General features: G+C 43.1%; 1 protein-coding gene across 1 annotated transcript in view; it reads right to left on the bottom strand.

Moving 5' to 3' along the window:
• Window positions 1-23,764, bottom strand: part of FKBP11 (FKBP prolyl isomerase 11) — a 55,121-nt gene that overhangs the window by 960 nt on the left and 30,397 nt on the right. Inside the window, exon 5 of the mRNA XM_077483328.1 lies at window positions 4,201-4,271. Within this exon, the coding sequence (XP_077339454.1) occupies window positions 4,201-4,271 (71 nt within the window). The remainder of the gene's footprint in view (window positions 1-4,200; window positions 4,272-23,764) is intronic.

Here is a 23,764-nt window from a genome sequence, read left to right on the forward strand (position 1 = left end):
ATGTAGTTGGCCTTAGAAACTTGCCTAGCATATCTTTTTTCTAAATATTATCTTACTATTGCTTTAGTGCTACCAATACCACTACATATAGCACGTTAATATGTTCTGTGCCATATTTGTATCAGACATGTAGAATCATTGCTCTCCATACAGTATAAGTTAAACGCACATGTAAAATCATTCCGTTTACTGTAGCTCTGCACTTTTTGGATCTGTGATAGGAGTAATGACAAATCCATTTGTTATAAGAAGATAGTGCTGTATTTCTTTCACTTTGTTTTTATTGAAGAAACAGTAGAAATACTTATACAATTCAAGACAAGTTTTGTACAAGTGAAGAAAGAAGAGTGTGACCAAAACAAAAATTTCTATGCAAGATATGCTAAACTTATGACTAGTACACATGATGAGGAAATCAGGCGAAAAATACAGAGTGATCGTCCGATAATCTGATCGTTAGTACACAGCTTTCGAAAAGCCGATCATGACCATTCATGAAAAATTACTATTATTTTAATATGGTTAGTGTGCTAAAAAATTATAATTTTGAAGAATGCAACAAGAGGAGCTGGAACCCATAAAAAGCGACAGGTGTACAGGAATAGTCAGAACTGTGGCTGGTGATTATTTTTTCGATTAGTCATCGATTATAATGATTATAATGATTATTTTTATATTTTTTTTTACTTAATCTAGTGTTTTTTTTTGATTAGCCAATTAATCCTTTGGATAACTTTACAAAAAATGATAAGTACATAAAAAAAGTTAAGATAAAAGAATATACCGTATATACTTGAGTATAGGTCGATCCGAATATAAGCCGAGGCCCCTAATTTACCCCAAAAAAACTGGGAAAACGTATTGACTCGTGTATAAGCCGAGGGTGAGACATGCAGCAGCTACTGTTACAGCTTAAAAGAGTGGAAAAGAGGGTCAACAATGCCCATCTGCAGCTGCATACCTCCCTGTGTCCACCCCTGTGTCCCGTCCCTCCCCGTGTCCCGTCCCTCCCCGTGTCCTTCCCTGGGTCCCGTCCCTGTGTCCCGTCCCTCCCTGTGTCCATCGCAGCCTACCTGTGCCAATCTGCAGCCTCTTTGCCTTCTGCAGCCTCTGTGTGCCATGCCGCACCTCTCCTCCTCGTCTGACAGACGGCGGCCATTCCACTGTTCAAAAGCCGCGCCTCTCTGTCTGTGATAGGCGGAACACTCAATTTCCCAGCAGTCAGTGTTCCGCCTATCACGGACATCCTCTCATCCTCGTCCGTAGTATGAGAATGAGCGGATGTCCGTGATAGGCGGAACACTGACTGCTGGGAAATTGAGTGTTCTGCCTATCACAGACAGGGAGGCGCGGCTTTTGAATAGTGGAATGGTCGCCGTCTGCCTACCTGATTTGCATGACTCGAGTATAAGCCGAGGGGGGCACTTTCAGCCTAAAAAAAGGGGCTGAAAATCTCGGCTTATACTCGAGTATATACAGTAACTACATACATATATACACAGTGTCAGTGTGTTTTTTTAAATTTTTTTGTACAATTTTTTTTTATTATTTATTGCAATTTTTTTTATCAGCCCTGTTGGGGGGCTATGGTGAGATATCAGGAGTCTTAACAGACCTCTGACATCTCCCATTTGAGACAGAAAAAGGGACTAGGGACACAGATTCCCCAGTCCCTTTCTCTGTAGCTTCTGCTGCACTGATAATGAATGGAGAGAAGACAGCAGCTTCTCTTCATTCATTAACTGAGACATCGTAATCACAGGAGGTTACAATGTTTCAGTTATGTGAATGGACAGAGTCAGTGGTTACTGACTCTGTCCATTCTGAAAATGAAGGAGCCGGGTTTACCGGCTCCTACCTCCACTCTCCATCCCGAGATACCGAGGGGGGGCGACAGCATGGAGGGGGAGAAGAGAGGGGGACATATGCACGGAGGGGGACACGGAGAAGAGAGGGGGGGACAGCAGCATCGAGGGGGACACGGAGAAGAGAGCGGGGCAGATGCACAGAGGAGAGCAGGAGACACTGAGCAGCATGGAGGGGGACACTGAGAAAAGAGGGGGACAGATGCAGGGATGAGACTGGGAGACAGAGCAGCATGGAGGGGGATACAGAGAAGAGAGGGGGAAAGATGCACGGAGGAGAGCGGGAGACACGGAGCAGCATGGAGGGGGACATGGAGAAGAGAGGGGGACAGGTGCACAGAGGAGAGCTGGAGACACGGAGCAGCAGGGAGGGGAGACACGGAGAAGAGAGGGAGACACGGAGCAGCATGGAGGGGGATAGATGCATGGAGAAGAGAGGGGGACAAATACACGGAGGAGAGAGGGAGACACGCAGCAGCATGGAGGGGGACACGGAGAAGAGAGGGAGACACAGAGCAGCATGGAGGGGGACAGATGCACGGAGGAGAGTGGGAGACACGGAGCAGCCTGGAGGGGGACATGGAGAAGAGAGGGGGACAGATGCACAGAGGAGAGCGGGAGACACGGAGCAGCATGGAGGGGGACACAGAGAAGAGAGGGAGACACGGAGCAGCATGGAGGGGGGACAGATGCACGGAGAAGAGAGGGGGACAAATGCACGGAGGAGAGAGGGAGACACGCAGCAGCATGGAGGGGGACACGGAGTAGAGAGCGGGGCAGATGCACAGAGGAGAGCAGGAGACACTGAGCAGCATGGAGGGGGACACTGAAAAAAGAGGGGGACAGATGCAGGGATGAGAGTGGGAGACAGAGCAGCATGGAGGGGGATACAGAGAAGAGAGGGGGAAAGATGCACGGAGGAGAGCGGGAGACACGGAGCAGCATGGAGGGGGACATGGAGAAGAGAGGGGGACAGGTGCACAGAGGAGAGCGGGAGACACGGAGCAGCATGGAGGGGGACATGGAGAAGAGAGGGGGACAGGTGCACAGAGGAGAGCTGGAGACACGGAGCAGCAGGGAGGGGGACACGGAGAAGAGAGGGAGACACGGAGCAGCATGGAGGGGGATAGATGCATGGAGAAGAGAGGGGGACAAATACACGGAGGAGAGAGGGAGACACGCAGCAGCATGGAGGGGGACACGGAGAAGAGAGGGAGACACAGAGCAGCATGGAGGGGGACAGATGCACGGAGGAGAGCGGGAGACACGGAGCAGCATGGAGGGGGACATGGAGAAGAGAGGGGGACAGATGCACAGAGGAGAGCGGGAGACACGGAGCAGCATGGAGGGGGACACGGAGAAGAGAGGGAGACACGGAGCAGCATGGAGGGGGACAGATGCACGGAGAAGAGAGGGGGACAAATGCACGGAGGAGAGAGGGAGGCACGCAGCAGCATGGAGGGGGACACGGAGTAGAGAGAGGGACAGATGCACGGAGGAGAGCGGAAGACACGGAGCAGCATGGAGGGGGACACTGAGCAGCATGGAGGGGGACAGATGCACGGAGGAGAGCGGGAGACACGGAGCAGCATGGAGAAGGACGGATGGGGACTGGAGGAGGTTAGTGGACAGTCAGCAGTGATCGTGTGTGGAAGAGAAGCACCGAGCTGAAAGTGGCGGTGAGGGTGTATTGACATGCAACTTGCAACACGTGACTCGTCGTGGCAGCTCTAGCTGGAAGGTCTCACTATTAGAGTCTGCAGGATACACAATAGGCCATGGAGCTGACTCTAACATTTTTTTTTTATATCATTTGGTAAAATAACAAAAAAATGTGGTTTGAAATTGCGTTAAGATAGTGAAAATAAACAGCAACCATATCAACCGATATAAGTTGTAAGTACATAAAATGTAAAAAAGTACAGCGCTAAATATCCAGGTATGAAAAAATGTAAACCAAACCTATACAAGCAAACAAACAAAAAAAAAGGGTTGTGCAGTGTCCAATCGATGTAGTCCAAAAGTAATGGTTCAAACTGCAAGTATAAATATAAGTGAAATACTTTGAAAGAGTAATGCCACATTCACACGATCGGAAATTCCAAAAGTACAATGAGAGCTCAAAATGTACCGCAATTTGTGGAACCCAAATCCCATGGTAAGCGGGACAAGTTTTAATATAGCAAGTGTGCACAAACCCAGTTGAGATTTGTTTCTTCATTTTAAAGAAAGGCTTTAATAGCTTTTTCAGAATTGTGTTGATGCATTATGTTTATCCTGCACTGAAAAATCTAAACGGCACGATCAGAAAGGAATAGAAGCGGTCAGGAATTACCTGGTATAGAAGGGGGGTATCCTCTTTTTCCATAGGCCAAACTAGGTGGGATAACCACTTTTCGCTTTTCTCTGAAGACAAAATAAATACAGGATTATCAAGATGGCGAATGAATGAATCGGCCTAAAAAAGCCCAGTGTGACAGCAAACTACCCTACTGTGGTATTGTTATAAAAAGAACACGATTACAGAACTAACTCAGGAGAAAATGTTATCCTGCTACAATACACAGGTAATGTAGATGGAAAAGTAGATTATCATGGGTTACAGCCGGGGTCGGTCCCCCAGGCGCTGTCAGCAGGTGGTTTTATGTATTTAATTTGTGAAAATCATATAATTTCCCTTACCCAGCAGTTATCTACCACAGAAAAATTAAGAAGGAAAATTGCACAGTACTTACAGTCTCCACTCTCCAGTAAGTATTTAATCATTTTATTCAGCACTGACATACACTTACATTTTAAATGAACATATCAATATTTACGCCGTCCCCTGTCGTAATGAGGTTACAAAAAAATACCCCTATAATGCATACACCAAACATATATGGAATACCCTGTTTTGAGTCCATTTCTGTAACTCTCATGGTCTTCTACTTCTATCACAATATACAATAGTATCATTTTTCAAGGACTCCCTTTGATCATTAAAAAGCAGTCCTTGTACTTCAGGTAGGTGCCTTTTGTCTAGACTCAGGTGATGTCAGCCTGCTGCAGGTAGGAAATATAATTTCTTCTGTCCCCTCTTCCCAGTGATCAGGCTTGCAACACTGTAATAATGTAGTAAGTCACAAGGTAAGTGACTGCGGTGACTTCCAAAGAATTCTGGGGAATTCAGAAATAATTGAAGACAAAGTGCTGGAGAGTACTGAACTGGCCAGCAATGAGTCCAGATCTAAATCCCATAGAGCACCCATGGAGAGATCTCAAAACTGCAGTTAGGCCCCTTTCACACTGAGGCGGTGGGTGCGTCAGCGGTAAATGGCTGGTATTTTTAGCAGCACTTCACCATCAATTTTGCAGCGCTATTCGGCCACTAGCGGGACACTTTTATCCCGCTAACGGCCAAGAGAGGGTTAAACACCAGCCGCGAAAGGGTTAAAGCCACTTTCAATGGGCAGGAGTGGTGTATACACTCACTCCTTCACCGTTCCAAAGATGCTGCTAGCAGGACTTCTTTTAGTGTCCTGCCAGTACACCGCTCCGGTGTGAAAGACCTCGGTGCTTTTACACGGGAGACACAGCAGCGGCTCTTTCAGGGTGCTTTGCAGGTGCCATTTTTAGCGCTGCAGGACCTGCAAAGCGCCCCTGTGTGAAAGGGGTCTAAGGAAAAGGAACCCTTCCAATCTGAGAGATCTGGAGCGGTCGGAGAAAGAATAGTGGTCTAAAATTCCAGTAGACAGGTGTAAGAAACATATTGATGGTTACAAGAAGTGATTGATTTCAGTTATTTTTTCCAAGGGGTGTGCTAACAAATATTAAATTGAGGGTGCCAATAATTTTGTCCAGTCCATTTTGGACTTTTGCATGGAATGTGTCAGATTTGGCTTTTTGTTTCTCCACTTTTTTTGTGTTATACCAATACAAAGAAAATAAACATGAGTATGCCTAAACATTTGTAATTGCAACAATTTTCTGGGGGAAGCGATGGATTATCTGACAGAAATGCAGGGGTGCCAATATTTTTGACCATGACTGTATGTAAGGGTATGCAACCACTTTAGCTGCTTGCCAACCAGCCGTCGCAATTATACGGTGGCAGAATGGCTCGAGTGCGCACATTGCTGTACCGGTATGGCGGTCGCCGGCCAAGATGTCCACCGGGGCATCAGCGATTGCTTCACAGAGAGCCAGAACAGGGGATCTGTCAATGTAAACAAACAGATCTCCGTTCTGTCAGGGGAGTTTAGTGCGATTCCTAGTGATTAGGAACAGCGATCTCTCTGTACTCCCAGTCAGTCCCCTCCCCCCACAGTTAGAAGCAACTCCCAGGGAACACCTAACCCCTTTGATCGCTCCCTAGTGTTAACCCCTTCCTTGCCAATGTCATTTATACAGTAATCAGTGGCTATTTTTAGCTCTAAACACTGTAATGATGTCACTGGTCCCAAAAAAGTGTCAAAAGTGTCCGATCTGTCTGCCGCAATGTCGCAGTCCTGCTAAAAATTGCCGACTACCTCTATTACTAGTAAAAACAAAATTAATAATAAAAATGTCATAAATCTATCCCCTATTTTGTAGGCACTATAATTTTTGCACAAAGCAATATATGCTTATTGCGATTTTTTTTACCAAAAATAGATTAGATGGCCTAAACTGATGAATTTTTTTGGGGGATATTTATTATAGCAAAAAGTAAAAAATATTATTATTTTTTTGTCAGTCTTTTTTTGTTTATAGCGCAAAAAAGAAAAACCACAGAGGTGATCAAAATACCACCAAAAGAAAGCTCTATTTGTGGGAAAAAAAGGACGTCAATTTTGTTTAGGTACAGCATCGCACGGCCGTGCAATTTTCAATTAAAGCAATGCAGTGCTGTATCGCAAAAAATGGCCTGGTCATTAAGGGAGTACATTTTTCCGGTGCTGAAAGTGGTTGAATAGGGATTTTTAATAGGAATGCCATGTTGCAACCACAAGCCACACTTTTGGCTTGAAATTGTGGCCTTATTCACTTGAATGGGTTACATTTGGAGGCTGTACTGCCCACTGAATAGGACATGGGGTAAGATTTTTTGCCCTGGCATGTGCACAAACCCTGTTCAGCCGCACAACCACTAAACACAGAAAAGCTTATCTCAATGTCTTTAGAGAAAAGCCATTTACAGTATTCCTGTATAAAAGACAGAATTCAATCAGCTCTAGAACACGGGAGTGTACTTTATCGCAGTTTGATTCCAAAAGACATAGCATGCCGTATTTATCAGCATATAACACGCACCCTCATTTTTGGAGGGAAGTTTTAGGGAAAAAAAACCTTACATTTTAAATAAAGAGCTTTGAGCAAAATATGGGTCAGTGCCCATTAATGCAGCCTCACCATTGCCCATCTGCAGTATGATCAATGTCCATCTGTAGCCTCACAAATGCCCATCAATGCAGCTTGATCAATGCCCATTTGCAGCCTCAACAATGAATATGGGCATTGATCAGACTGCATTGATGGCAATGTTGAGGCTGCAGATGGGCATTGATCAAGCTGCATTGATGGGCAATTGTGAGGCTATAGATGGGCATTGATCAAGCTGCATTCATGGCAATGGTAAGGCTGCATATGGGCATTGATCAGGCTGCATTGATAGCAGCCTTAGCATTGCCATGAATGCAGCTTGATCAATGCCCATCTGCAGCCTCACCATTGCCATCAATGCAGCCTGATCAATGCCCATATGCAGCCTTACCATTGCCATCAATGCAGCCTGATCAATACCCATCTGCAGCCTCAACTCAGATTACTGCTGCCTCGGAGGGGACAGGGAGGGGGGTGGGGCGAATGCCGTCAGATTACATACAGCGAGAATCTCCTCTTTAATTGGTGGCCTCTTTAATACAAAATCTCCTGGACTGGCTACTATGATAGACAGAACAGTGGTCCGATGCCGGCCCAGGAGACGGGACTTCCTATTACAGAGGCCGCTGAGTATACAGGAGATTCTCCTTTTATGTAATCTGGCGGCGCTCGTCCCACCTCCATAGGCAGCCCAAACTGCAGTATAGGCGTATAAACACGCACACACTATTTGCACCGATTTTCAGGGTGAAAAAGTGTGTGTTATACGCCAATAAATACAGTAATTCTAGTTCTTGTCACTTGTCTGGCTCTGAGGACTCCCCAGCATGGTACGGTGATAGTAGAAATGACGGGACCGCATAAACAGATATCAGCAAAGATGAAGATTTCTAGAGCAGTGACCTTTGAGATGGGCCAGGTTTGTCTAAGTGAATCAATCACTCCAGGAGCACAGAGATAACCTGGCTGAAATCAACACGTAGCTGAGATTATGGCATATATAAACCAGGACAGGTGTGCCCTGCCTACAAGAATAGTCATAGACACTGACCTTGTAAGAGCTGAGAGAAAGGGAAGGCAGAGATGCTCAGATTGATTAAATTTGTTTGAATTTGAACTAATAACATCCTTCACTGAGAAACTCATTGCATAGGCCTGTTATGAAGTGGTATCACCCAAGAGCCAGACACACAGTGATTTATTCTTGACCTTTACCAATTGTATGCAGGGTAGGATGGTACAAACACATATAACTGGTATAAAACGAAGGGCTGTAAAAGAAGGTATCCAAACAGAACAGGAATACTGACAACAATTCTTACATTTGCTCACAAGGTGGCGATACAACATAACTAGTAGTTATGTTGTGTCACCACCTAGTGGGCAAATGTAAGAATTGTTTCTGGTATTCTTGTTCCTGTTCTGCACTGGCAAACAATGTGCAAGATGAACTGATAATTAAAGTAGAATTATAGGTGTTTTGAATAGAGTAAAGGAAGGTTATACTCCGTGTCAGTTTATTGTTTGCCATCTGTGTCCCATTGGGGAGACTTCTTTTCACTTCCTGTCCCATACCTAAAACAGGAAGGGAGAGAAAATCCCTTGAGGGGGGGGGGGGGGTGGCAGCTCACCAGAATTAGTGCCCCCATTGGAAGATTTCCCCTCTATTACTTTTCCGGGGAGAACCCAAAATGTGGGATTTTCTTTTACTTTCACTTTCAATGATAATGTTAAACAGGACAAACAGAGAGGGTGAATCTCCCTAACTGGGGGCACAAACACCAACTTTAGTATGTTCAAAACTAAAAAATAAACTTTGCTGTCAGTTGTACTTTTAAGCGTATCGTCACGAAAAAAGAAGTCTGGCTTTTTCTCCTCCCTTTCCCACTTTTTGATTCTGGGAGCAGGTACCCGTTTCCTCTAGATGAGCAGAACGGAAGATGCCCCCCCCCCCCTTTCCCTGCCTGCAACCTCCTGGGGCACGTCACAGGTCTCAGGAGGCTGCAGGACCACTGAGAAAGTGCAGCGCGTCTTGCACATGCCAGTCAGCTGTGAAGCACCAAGAAGTCACAGCCAGTTTCCCACATCCAAGATGGCAACGTCAACGACCCAAAGACTGGGCGAAAAAACGGTCTGGGTGAGAATGCCCCTGGCCTGGCATATGCATGTTTATTAAAAGTCAGCAGCTAGAGCATTTGTAGCTGCCGACTTTTCATTTCATTTAAAGGTGTTACTAAACTCAGGACCCTGCATTGACTATATCTGGTCTCCCACAGTACACAGAACATGGAAATGCAATTATTTTAGTAAATATAAACTGCTAAATACCCTTTCTAAGCAGTATATAGCAGTCTTGTGATGTCTATCAGTGTTTGCTTAAAGCTTGTAGGAGAAGTTTTCATTCGCCAATGATTGTTCAAGAGGCTCCAGGACCCCTGACCCTCTGTCTGGACAGTGCCGATTGGCCCTGTGCTGATCACATGCACTCTCCCAAGAAAAAAATATTCTAGGAATACACACCAAGCTGAGCATGTGCAGCTTGCCCCCAAGGCTCTGTACTATCAGGAGATATACTAAGAACAGTAGAAAAAGAGGAGGATCAGAAAACACAGGATCAAAACAGCCTTTATACATAATGCAGAGGATTAACTCCTTAGGTTCTGCAGTGAGTATAACGAGCATGCTTTACTGCATATACTGACTGATTTTACTGTGGTGGGTTTAGTTACACTATAAAGGCAAATACTTGTGACGCCCTGAGAAGGAATACAGTCTTTCACTTGTTAAAGACTAGTTTCCAACGATAGCCCACATACTGTAGCTGTGGACATGGACCCCATAGTAGACTCTACACAGGCATGGCAGCAGAAGTCTTTAGTAAAGCAATCCAGGCAGCTGAGCTATGCCACCAATGTGACTGGAACATAGGTTAGTGCTGCATGCTCTTATGCCCTTTGGTGGCCCGCACACCAATTCTGACATGGGGATCCCTGTACCTAGTTGCAGCTAGCTAGCCCTCCCATGGCTGATCTAACAGGCATGGTCCCACTGAGCAGAGGAAGGTGGGAGGGGTTGAAAATTATATCCCCTGGGCATGTCCAGAAGTCCAGGGATGATGGGAGCAAAGGAGATTGCGCTTAATGGAATTAAAGGGCCCTGCTCCTACTGCTAGGGAAAATGGATAAAGGGGCACTCTACCATTTACTTTTAGTGGCTGTAAAACTATAAAAAAAAAAAAAGGGACCTTTACTTCAGAAGTCAGATCTGTAATTAGTGTGTACAGAAAAATAAATAAAATGACATCATCTTTTGTTTCTATATACATCACTGAGCCATGATGTCTCCTGAGTAGAACTATACCCCAGCATTGAGAGCACGGCCACCAAAAGAACCTGTGTGGAGACAAACATTCTCCACAAGTGCTTACCTCAGGTTGTCTGCACCATTTACATGGTAGCCCACAATCTCTTTAGAAGTTACACAATCAAACTTTTTTCAAGATCAACTGCTGGTGGCTCGCAAGGCATTTTCGTGGTGGTGCCCACAGAGCTCTCCCTGCTGGATTGGGCTGTCTCTTTGAATATGTAAGGGTGTCTCCTTGATGGATTGGGCTGTGTCTTTGTTGGATTGGGCCATCTCTTTGCTGAATATATGTGGATGTCCCTTTGCTGGATATATGGGGGTGGTCTCTTTTCAGGATATATGGGGGGGGGGGGCTGTTTATTGTTGCTGGATATGGGGGGAGGGCCTGTCTATTGTTGCTGGAGGAATCTTTTCTTGCTGTAGTGGGTGTAGTATTGCTAACAAACTCAAGGGCTCATGCTAGCCCCCTGTTCTCTAAAGGGGGTGATTCTAGGGAAGCCTCTAGGAACAGAGATGAGTGTGAACCAGCAGGAAGGGGGTGAGTTCCTGTTGCTTTTCTCTGAGAAAAAAAGTCCTGCTTCTACATTACACCATAAGGGCTCTTCTGCCTCCCCTCCTTTTTTATTCTCATATGTCCTTTATTCGAACTGTCTTTTCTCAGATCAATAAACGAGATGAAAAAAAAAAAAAATTCAGCTGTAACCGTATGTTAATCAGATCTGTTTAGTGTCCCCCTTTTTTTAAAAAAAAACTTTCTCTCTTTCTTTTCTTTGGGCTCCTTGCATGTGCTGCTGTTGGCTTGAAGGACAACTAATAGGAATTCTGTGCTTGAATGTCACAATCAGTACTTCCAAGACATAAAGCATGGCATCAAAAGTAAATATGATTGAATTTTATAAAATGGCTTTTGTAATGGCTTATACATGGCTTCCAAACTAAATAGGGCATATGGGCAATCGATCAGATGCTTTCTGTTTTTCAGTTGCCTTTTGACGTCTGCTAGCTCCCTGGGAAGCAACAGTCAAAACTACTTCTTTAAAGCAGCACTATCACAGAAATATTACGTACTGTAAGCTATATGTAGTTTAAAAAAAATAATAATAAATATAATCCGTTATATCAATTCCACAATGTCGCTTGCATACCAAGCTATTGAGCAAATACTGACAATGACGGGGCAAACTATAACCCTGTTAGGAATACTTCAATCATTTTTAAAGATTCATATGACAGGTATAAGAGGTAATTTCTGTATTTTTATGCAGTACTGGTCCATTAATCTGACATTTGCTGCTTTTTCTATCCATCTGGTATTTAACAGCCTTGATATATAACAAGAAATATGCATTCTTACATACTCCCTGTTAAAGCTCATCTATGGTAAAATCATATACATGTTTCCAGCCTAGTTCTATTAATCTGAGTTATCTTGAGCCTATTTTGTGAAGATTCCAATGCATTTACTTCCTTGAATTCTATGACATGTATTCACCATACCCTTTGATTGGGCACTACAGTGTCACACACTTCAAAGAGCCTACCTTCTGAACTACAGAGGTGCTGAGAGCAGGAACAAGAATTGATGCTTGCAGGCAGCAAGGTGCCATGGGATACATAGTCCAAAGTACCATGGGATATAGTCCCCATGAAAGGGCATTTTTCAAGTAAGCCTATATTAGATGGTCAAATTTAACTATTGTTTGTATTGCTATTACTATGCTGATGTTATAAAATTAAAGTGTGTGCTGTGATCATAAAATTCCTTTAACCGTTTTACTGCCACCAGTGTATGCTGGGGGATTTTATAGCCGCTTGGATTGTGAGTAAATTTGACAAGCTGACTGTAGGCTTGCAGATGGAAGTGATCCAATGTCTCTGCAGCTTGTGGATCGCTTCCACACACCCTGATAAGGGCCGCCCCCCCCACGCCATGTTTTTTGGGCTTCACGCACCCATTTGTGCACCTAGGATCAGCATGGTGGGTACCATCGGGTAGAGATGTAGAGACTGATCTCCCCTTCCTGTTACTGACTCGAAAGTGACTTTAAATAATTATAAGTCCGGGTCCCCTTGTCACTTTTAAGCAACTAATGCAGTACGATCTGCACAGCATTAGTTTCAATGGAGGACAAGTGAGACATCAGGGGTCTTTTAGACCCTTGATGTCCCATTAAGGAGAACCTGTCACTAAAAATGCATGTCCCCTGTGATGAAAAGCTCAGAAGAAAATAAATAAAGTTACACCCAAATTAAATTTCCCCCTCCCCCAAAAAAAGTTTTTGAGAACCCCCACCCCTACATATGTACAAGCATAAATGCATACGTCAGAGGTGCCTACAAACAAAGATATTGATTATGTTACAAATCATTGCGCACACTGGAGTGAGAGCAATATTTCTAGGCCCATTATTAATGGGTCACTAAACTGATGACCTGTAGGAAAGCGTCTTTTATATTATATAATTATAGGGTACCAAAGCTTGTTATATTTCACAGGCACACACTTTTTAGGCTTTACTGTCTAAGCCCTTGTACACACGGTCGGAGATTCCGACAGAATGTGTCCTATCGGACCGTTTTGTCGGATAATCCAACTGTGTGTGGTCTCCATCAGACTGTTTCCGTCGGAGTATCCGACGGACCAAGTTTTCCAACTTGTCCGTAAAATTTTCCGACAAAATGCTCCGATTGGACATACTCCGATCATGTGTAGCCTACTCAGATGGACAAAGTGCCACGCATGCTCAGATCAAATTCCTAGACCAAAGCTATTGGCTACTAGCCTGAACGTAGTCCCGTCGTAACCAAATAACATCATCACGTTATGTACAATCGGATTTTCCGACAACTTTGTCCGACCGTGTGTATGCAACAGTTTAGGACAAAATCCGGCGGACAAAATCCAACGGATTTGGTTGTCAGAATGTCCGACCGTGTGTACAAGGGCTAAGTGTACTGGAATTGTTGTTTGCTAAACTGCTGCGTTAATATGAGATGGACAAAATTAGAACTACCACCATTTTATTCTCTATGGTGTCTGCTTTCAGAAAATATATAATGTTTGTGGGTTTTATGTAATCTTCAGGCCTAAAGTGAACTTTAAACTTTAAAAATGCAATAACCGCTCTGACAGCAAAAGGATTAAAGCCCAACTGTGGATCTCTCCCCTTACAATTTTTCTTTATAAAAATGCCACTAAAGCCATTTTTTTCTTATCTAACTTCACCGTCACATGTCCCTCTCCAACGCCTCTTCATAGGTGATCCAGTGCTGCACTCCAGGCCCTTGACCAATTGGTCTTGTGCATTTTTGGGATCGGTTCAAGTGTGAAGCAGCCACCTATCTTCATAATGCCATTATACTGCTTCAGGAGTCTTCAGAACCTGTCAGAACGCCACCAATGGGCAGCCAAATGGTAAATGTTTACGTCATCAGGCAGAGATGTGGATAACTAAAGGAGGATCCACCAACTCTGCAGCAAGGAAGAGAGAGGACTTGAGACCCAGTGCCCCATGGGACTATGGATTCAGACCAGTATTTATATCTAGATTTAAAAGAAATTGCTGCAACAAATAGCTATGGGGTGGGTGGATTTTTTTGTGGAGGTGGAAGGTCTCTGGCTTGAAACATAACTTTAATCCAATGTTTCCTATGGAGATCATTCCCTCATCCCATTAACAAGAGGATAAGTAATAGTGAGTAAAACCACAAAGTCACCAAACCGTGATACACGTGGTGTCGGTCAACTTCATAACATAGTTAGCGGCACACACCTATAATCCTATTATCTACGGTTAGTGATTTCAAATGACACTTACTGATTAGATGTGCATTTATTTATTTTTCTGTTCGCCAGCAGGTGCAAGTTTATTAAAAAGACAAAGTCGCTAATTCCTAAAGAACCTGCTGCTTGTTTTCATAACACACACCAGCAGACATACCGGTATTTTACTTTTCACACTTGGCTGAGCACCATGAAATAAATAGTGTATATAATCCTACTACCCAGCTTTTACTGGTTTGAGCTGATAAGTACAGCTTGCAGATTTCTTTTTTTCCGCCAGCAAGCGATACTGTCTGATTGCTGCGAACCTGCTAACTCCTGATATATCTGCCGTCTGACACTTTTTGAACATAATGTCATCATTAAAGTAAATATTTCTTGTTTCATGTATCGCTGACTATTGTGACTATCAGAAAAAAAAAAAAAATGAGTGTGAAATCCTATTACCTTACCGCAGCTTTTGCAGTTTGAGAAATTCTTTGCGTAGTTTTTCTATGTCAGTCACTGGAAGTAATTTTTTTTATTTTTTTACACAACTGACGCCTCCAACTGCCAATTACGGTTTACTTTTTTGCCATTTATTTGTATCATATTACATGTTTATATTGTGCAGGAGAGTGCATTATGTATGGAATGGTATATACAGGTAGGTGTGTGTGTGTGTGTGTGTGTGTGTCTGTGTGTCTGTGTGTGTCTGTCTATCTCTCTATACAATATACACACACAAAGAAAGAAGGTAGAGAGACACACACAGAAGCTGAAAGATCTTCAGTATGACAGATCACGGATGTATCAAAGTCTCTTTAGCTGTAAGAAATAAACATACCTAAAAGGTGTTGACAATCTGGCTACTGAGTCATGCAAGTTATGGCTGCCGAGTGTTCATAGTAACAAAAAAGACGGTGACACAAATATGCATGTATCCATTGAGTGAATGAGCATGCTTTCACTTAGACTCCTTTCACACTGAGGTGGTTTTCAGGAATTTTAGTGCTAGAAATATTGCCTGTAAAGTGCCTGAAAACCTCCTCCCATTTATTTGAGTGTGACTTTTCACACTGGGGCGGTGCTCTTGCGAAATGTTAGAAAACGTCCTGCAAGCAGCATCTTTGGGGCGGTTCGGGAGCGCTGTATACTGCCCCCCCAAAATGCCCTGCCCATTAAAATGAATGGCCAGCTCTTCGGAAAACGCTGCTTTTAACCCCTTCTTTGGCTGCTAGCGGGGGTTAAAACACCCCTTAAACAGTGGTAAAGCGCCGATAAGACGAGCGCCGCTTTACCGCTAATGCACAACAGCCCTGGGGTGAAAGGGGTTCTATGGAGAAAATGGAGATGAACTCTTTACAGACATCTCGGACACCTGCTTCTAATAATAATGGTTACACAGGAGAAGCCCAACCTGGCTGATCAGCTCCCAGAAGGTTTGAGCAGTAAAGTCTCGTACACACGGTAAGAATGTTGGCTAACCCAGAGTCTGATTTTAGTCAAAAGGGGTGTGTGCCAGGATCTTGTCTTGCATACGAACAGTACACATTTGTTGTGCCACAAACGTAGCGACGTACTACAAGGAATTTCAGCTCTTGGGCACCACCCTTTGGTCCTCTTCTGCTAATTTTGTGTTTCGTGAGCATTGATTCCGAGCATGCGTGTTTGTACTTTCAACTTGTGTGACGGATTTGTGTACTGACCATACGGACAACAATTGTCAAAAGGAGCGTACTAATGGTAAGATTTTAGGACAACAGTCTGTCAACAGACAATCCCCTGCCAGCAATCGAACCGTGTGTACGAGGCTAAAGGCTGGGTTCACACATATCCAGCTACGGTTTTTCAGTCCAGAGCATTGCTGTTCTCCGGTTCAGGTAAAAAAAAATTCCTGAATTCACATCTGAACTGAACCCAAAAAAAAACCTCACAGGACCCTTTTCAAACTGCACCACAGCCAACCCAGATATGCGTGAACCGGCTTCATTGAAAGCCATTCACATTCATACGTTATGTGAAATGGAAGCGGTTAAAAATGCATCCAATTCACATATATGTGAACCTAGCCTAAATGTCTAGCATAGTTGGGTAGGGCAGAGTTATGATCACCATACACAGGCCCCTTTCACACTGGGGCGGTGTGGGCGTCAGCAGTAAAGGGGTTCTATTTTTAGCACGGATTTACCGTTGTTTTAGCTGCAGGATTTGGCCGCTAACAGGGCGGATTTAACCCCCGCTATCGGCTGAAAAAGGGTTAAACCGCCGATTTCCCGGCGGTATAGCCATGCTGCCCCATTGATTTCAATGGGTAGGAGCGGTTTAGGAGCAATGAATACATCGCTCCTTCACCGCTCCAAAGATGCTCCAAAGATGCTGCTAGCAGGACTTTTTTCACTGTCCTGCTAGCGCACCACTCCAGTGTAAAAGTCCTCCGGCTTTCACACTGGAGTGAAAGGGGCCATTTTTTTCAGGCGCTATACAGGTGCCATTTTTAGCACTGTAGCGCCTGGAAAATGCCCCAGTGTGAAAGCATTCGGTATGCTTGATCATTCGACTTTCGAAACGTTAGTGGGCTAATTTCGATTCTCGAAATCTTAAAAAAAAAAAAAAAAACTATAAGTCAGATTGTTTGCATCGAAACAAAACGATTTTTGAAATATTAGTAGTGGAGTTGATCAAAAACTGTTTGAACAAATCTACAGTGCATGTGTGTGTGTAACCCTGAATAATGTAATTGTTTTATCGAAAAATCGACCATTTATGCTATTAAATCGATAATTGGGTGAAATAACTACCTTATGATACAATGATGGCATGCGCGGTCGACAAATTCTTAGAAATCCGATTTTCAACAGTTTTTTAGATCAATTTTCTAACCGCGTATGACGAGCTTAAAATGAAAGTAAACCCTCCCATTGTTTTCAGCCAAGGAAGCTGCCATCTTGACCTCTGTTTAATCTTCAACTGCCATGATCCTGCACATGTGATAAGTTATGACATCAGCCATTGGATGGATTGACAGTTTGGTTGAGAGCACAACCAATGTGACAGTTACATTCCCGTCACCTGCCAGAAGTGTAAACTTTTTTAAACTGTTCAATCATCGGGTTTACTTCTGCTTTAAGGTAGGGTTGGGAAGAAATTTTCCCTTCTACATTTACGACACTGAGCTGCCACATAACTGTCTCATTAGATCAATAGATCATCAGCATGCCCTATGGACTCCTGATCATCATTGAAGAGTTGTATAAAGTTTCACATCAGATATTCTTTTTACACAGGAGGTTGAGGTTGACTTTGCAGAAGGTTTGTGTCTTGTTTTCAGGAGCGTAAGAATGGCTGAATTTGACAGGCTCCAGACAGACCTGGGCTTAAACAGTTGAGAAGCAGGCAACTTTTGGAGCCTCCTGATGGTTGTTTTAGGCCATCGCCTTGGCCCTGTCAACTGAACCCTGGTTGGGTGACCTTAAAGTCGAGTAGTACAGCATTTCAGATAATCAAATCACTCTTTGCGTTTCAATATTTTGAGCAGAAGCCAGGCTTCGGTCGATGACCAAGTCCTATACACCAGGTGGGTATCTAGCACTCCATCCCTACCTGATAGGCTGGTATCTATCATGTGCAACTTCCAAGGACTTCCCAAATTCCAGTGCTGGACTTGAAACCCACCATGGTAGGGCAAGCATGGTTTTTTATGATCAGGCAAAAAGGATGCTCTAGGAGACTGCTTGTCTCATGTAGCCGGAATGTTGAGTTGCAATGGTCTGGGGGGAAAAAAAAAAAATGGCTGATGTTATAGTCTCGAAAGAGGCTACCATCAGAGTAAAGACCCTCATGCAAAAGCAAATATTGGGGCATCTCCTGGACCATAGTGAGGGCCTGAATGTGGGAGCGAAGGATAGGACCTTGTCCGGAGGGAAGAAGACCCTGAACCATATCCAGAAATAGACCCAAATGCTCCAAAAGGTGGGTTGGGTCCAGCACATACCTTTGAAGATTAAAGCTGGATACACACTATACAATTTTCTTTCTTCACATTTAACAAAACCATATAATATGAGGTCAAATCTTAAAGCCTCGTACACACGGTTCAATTGTCGTACAACCGAGCGTCTGATTTTTTTTTTTGTCAAAAGCGCGTGTGCAGGATTTTGTCTAGCATACTAACTATCCACAAATTGACACTGGACAAACACGAACATTGTGACGTACTACAAGAGTATAAAGAGGAAGTTAATTTCTTGAGCGCCACCCTTTGGGCCCCTTCTGCTAATTTCGTGTTAGTAGAAGTTTGGTGAGCGTTGATTCGCGATTTTCAGGGTCGTTCCGGATCTTCAAATGACAGTTTGGGAGTAGGCAATTACATAAAAAAAATAACACAATGGAAAATTAACAAGGAACACAACATAGTTGTATCTTTGATCTTAAAAACTCAGGGATAATGGTGTTGTGGTAACTTCCCCAAAAAATAAATCAAAACAACAACCATAATATTAATATTATTTATATCACTACAAAACAAATGCCTTTTAAAATAAGTTTGGCATAACTACATCAGTATCACCAGCAAAGCAGCTTCATTTTTATCCCATTAAGGCTAGGTTCACACTACTGCGAATTTTATTGTGAATTTGAGCCATTGCTATTTCTTAAATTCGAAAGTCATTTAAAATTACATAGATTAACATTAGTGCCGTTCACATCAATGCGTTGCGAATATAACCTGCGGGGAAAAAAGGTCCGGTGCTAGTTTTATCCGTGTGCGATGCGAATTCAGCTCCATAGACTGCACAATTTGCAGTAGAATCGCAAGAGCGCATAAAGAATTCGCAATGCAAATTTGCAACGCGATCGGATCAAAATCGAGCTAAATTCGCACCGCAGCAGTGTGAACGTAGCCTAGAGAAGATGAGAATGTGCGCTGCATTTCGACATTTCATCAATTGCCGCGTCACAAATGTTAATTCTAGAACACGAACGGTAGTTTACAAAGACCAAACTCTTCCGTGTCCTTCCTTGATTCCAATCACGCGTGTTTGTACTTTCGACTTTTGTGTGGCGATTCTTTACGGACTATCCGAAAATCAGACATTGAGCTGTCGTTCATCAAAAAATTTACTAGTCTGCTCATCTAGCTTTTGTCTGATGAAAAAAGAAAATCAGATGTCGAAAGAAGCATACCAACGTTAAGAATTTCGGATGACAGGCCGTCAAAGGACAACTTCCTTTCCAAAATTCGCATTGTGTGTACAGGGCTTTGGAGGGCAGCAGAGCTAGGTCACGAGCCAGCACACTGGCAAGAATGCCATGGACAGGCTTAGGGGAGGGCAACAAACTGGTAATGTTGCCAGCCAACAGCAAAATGCAGGTAGCATCGATTCAGAGGGAAAATGGAGATGTGCAAGTAGGCATCTGATTTCCACAGTAGCCAGTCTATTTTTATGCAGTAACTGTGCGATTTTGTCTGTATGTACCTTATGTGTAGTGCATTGGCTAATAGACGAATCGTGTTTGATTTTTAATGTAAAAAACAAAACGTGTTTTTTTTTTTTTTTTTTGGATCTATTATTTTTTATGCTATTGGGAAAATGTTGCTTGAATTAAAAAAGGTAACCAGTGAACCTTGTTAGCTACTAGAATGTCTCTATTATGTTCTACATTGACATTGATAGGCAAATGTTGTTTGGTGCTTGGAATCTTTCAACTATATTGTATGTGAATAGGGAAAATCCTCTTTGATAGTTGAAGGCTGTAAAGTACTAATGGACTAATGTCCGGCAAACATTTGCTGTGTGAATCACACAGCAAATCCTTTAGAAATCGGTCCAACGTTTGAATAATGTCAGTAACAATGTCTCCTTTTGATCCGGTTGTCATCATTCATTTTGACTCATTTGTGGCTGAAAAGGGCAGAATAATTACAATGCAAATACAGATTACGTTGTTGATTAGGTAATTTTGTTGATTAAGTAATGCATATATTATTTGGATTATTAACTGTCACATTGGCTAACACTTGCCATAGCAAATATATCCAATGAACGTCACAAAATTTTTACAGCTTCTTTTGCTAGCTCCAATCTCACGATAAATCCCTGGCACACTGTAATTCCAAAATACCACCTGCCTTAGTTGAGAAAAAAGGTTATTGCAGCTTTGTCCTACCTACAAATGCAATCTCTTTCTTTATGACATGATGCTGTACACATCAATCACACCATCATTCATCTCCCAACACATTACCCATGCTATTCAGACAACTCTCATTTATATTTTCTGAATTAAAGGACAAGAAGAGGACCAAAGCCAGGGGGATGTAAAGGCTGCCATACATTCGAGAGCTTTTATCCATAGGATACAAGACATATAAGAGAATGTGATATCATAAAGCTTCAATAAAGCCAAGTATAATGAATGAACAACAACAATGTCAGGCTTCTTCACTTTCTTACTGAAAAAAAGGCATAGAGTCATAGACCCCATACGCACTATACAACTTTTATTGTCCGATTTCCTTTAGATTTACCAAAACCATGTAGTGCAAGGGCCTGCCTGATTGCATACAAATTGAAACTCGGGTTTGATATCATATTATAGGGTTTTGGTAAATCTGAAGGAAAAAAAAAATCTACAGAAAATTGTATAGTGTGTATCCAGCTATAGACAAATTTCTTCAGCTTCTGATGTAGAAAACGTGAAAATCAAAGTTATATGTTTCTGTTATGTAATCCATATTTAGATTTGAGAATATTTTTATTCTATTGCATTTGGAAATACTTTGGTTAGTAGGTGAAAACATTCCTAATATAAAAAAAGAGAGATGTGCACTTCCTATCTCCTGTCAGATGTGCAGGAGGATTCTCGCCCACGCTCCGCTTTATATCCTCAAGCAGCAAATGGCACCTCTCTTTGTTGTCTCTACCTTAAGTTTTTGCTTTTTAGGGGTCTCCTGTTAACTACCTCAATATCAGGCACTTACACCCCCCCCCCCACCTTCCTGCCCTAGCCAATTTTATGCCCTGTCGCTGTTTAAATGACAATTGCGCGGTCATGCTACACTGTACCCAAACAGAATTTTTATCATTTTGTTCCCCCAAATACAGCTTTCTTTTGGTGGTATTTGATCACCTCTGTGTTTTTTATTTTTTGCTAAATAAAAAAAAGACCTAAAATTTTGAAAAAAAAAGTTTTTCTTTTGTTTTTCTTATAAAATTTTGTAAATAACTAAGTCACTGATGGGCACTCATGGGTGGCACTGATGGGCACTGATAGGAGGCACTGAAGGGTAATTATGGGCGGCAATGATAGGCGGCACTGCTGGGAACTGATATGTGGCACTGATAGACATCATTGATGGCACTGGCAGGCATTGGGGATGGGCACGTATTGGCCTTTCCCTGATGGTCTATTGTGGCATACCTGGTGGTCCAGGGTGGTGCCATTCCCTGGTGGTCCTGGCAGCATCCTGGTGGTCCTCCAAGGGGGGCTGTGCTGATAAACAATCAGCACAAACCCCCCTTAGGAGAGCAGCCGATCAGCTCTGCTCTACTTGCATCTGTCAGATGCGAGTGAGGAAAAGACAATCAATGGCTCTTCCTGTTTACAATGTGATCAGCCATGATTGGACACGGTTGATCATGTGGTAAAGAGACTCCGTCAGAGGCTTTTTACCGAGATCAGTGTAGCGGTATGTCTGACTGACACACCACACCACACCACCGATCGATGTGATGCGCGCCCCGCGAGAGCAGTCGTTCTGGGAACCCGTCATATGACGTCCACCCAGAACGAGAGCCGCGCCGCCCAGCGGCCGGCGGGTGGGAAGTAGTTAAAGAGTAACTCCACTTTTGTTGGGAAAGAACAATTCCCTCTGGCTGATCTATGTACTTTGCAAGGATCTATGTACTGATCTATGTACTGATCTATGTACTGATCTATGTACTGATCTATGTACTGATCTATGTACTGATCTATGTACTGATCTATGTACTGATCTATGTACTGATCTATGTACTGATCTATGTACTTTACAAGCTTTGTTGCAGCTCCCTACCTTTTGTTATTCTGAAGAAATTGCTGTTTGTCTGTGTCCATAAGCACAGTGAATGTGAATGAGAGTGACTTTATAATTATAAATCATCTGCTGTAGGGTTCTAATGAGGAAAGTGGCATTGTCTGAATCCAATTAGATGTGACTTTTCTTTGGAAGTCTAACCAGAAATAAATTTCTTGTTGAAGAGGATGCCCAAAATCTGACTTGTATCTTGTGCAAACATCTGGGAAACTCAGTAAGCCAATCACACAAGCAGGAAATGAGATTTCTAACCATCTGTGTATAAAATGCCTCCAAGTTGTCATATTGCATTGCATTATACAGAAAATTAAAGCACTTCAGATTGTTATTAAAAATGACTTTTTCTTTTCATTCTATTACAAAATGACTTGTGTAGTAATTGTACGAGGGTTCTTCAAAAAGTTTATGCACTTTTTTAAACCAAGTTAAATATATAAAACTGCAGAAACTTTTTGAAGACCCCTCGTATATGCTTTATTTATTTTTATTTACTATTTTTTTCCCCACAAAAGTGGAGTTACCATCTAAGTTCCCCCCCCCCCCTCCCCTCCAGGTCTCCTCCTCCCTCACATTTTCAGTACTACACCTGTGGTTTCATTTGCTGTCCCTCTGTTCCCCTTTTCTGTGACCAATCTTCCACCAGGATATTTACCATTTTCCTCCTTGGTGTACTTTTTCCTGCTGTGCTCCTTGTCTGATCTGACCCCCATTTATAAAAATAATAAACCTGTCACACTTACCTGCTCTGTGCAATGGTTTTTCACAGAGCAGCCCAGATCCTCTTCTTCTGGGGTCCCCCACCGGCGATCCTGGCTCTTCCTCTTCATCGGGTGCCCCCACGGAAAGCCGCTTTCCATGGGTGATCCGTGTGGGCTTGCTCCTGAGTCCCGCTAGTGTGTCCATTCACAAAGACTCTGTCTGCCCCGCCCCCCGCGTCACAGTTCTTGACTGACAGCAGCAGGAGCCAATGGCTCTGCAGCACAGAAGGTTTTTCACCTTAATGCAAAAACCTTGAGATTTTACAACCACTTTAAGCTGGTCATAGACAGATCAAAGTTCATCTGGTTTAGCAGGCACTGGCTGATTGATCAGTATGTTGTATTGAATAAGCACTGACGTGTGAAACCCGCTTACTGGCTGTCCTGGAATTGTGTGTCTTTTCTGTCATTTTATTTGGATATACTCAATAAAGATGTTAAGATTTTATCTACTTTGGAATGCTACCATCTTCATGATTTTCCAGCACATAGTGCTGTTCACATTATCAAAATGTGAAGCGTTTGCATCGTGTTGTGTTGAAAAATAAAGCTTCATGTGGAGTTTGGAAGGAGTTGAAGCATCTTTATTCCT

The sequence above is a fragment of the Lithobates pipiens genome, unplaced genomic scaffold (genome assembly GCF_037356315.1).
Source record: "Lithobates pipiens isolate NorthernLeopardFrog02 unplaced genomic scaffold, aLitPip1_a1.2 Scaffold_16, whole genome shotgun sequence".
Taxonomy (NCBI): domain Eukaryota; kingdom Metazoa; phylum Chordata; class Amphibia; order Anura; family Ranidae; genus Lithobates; species Lithobates pipiens.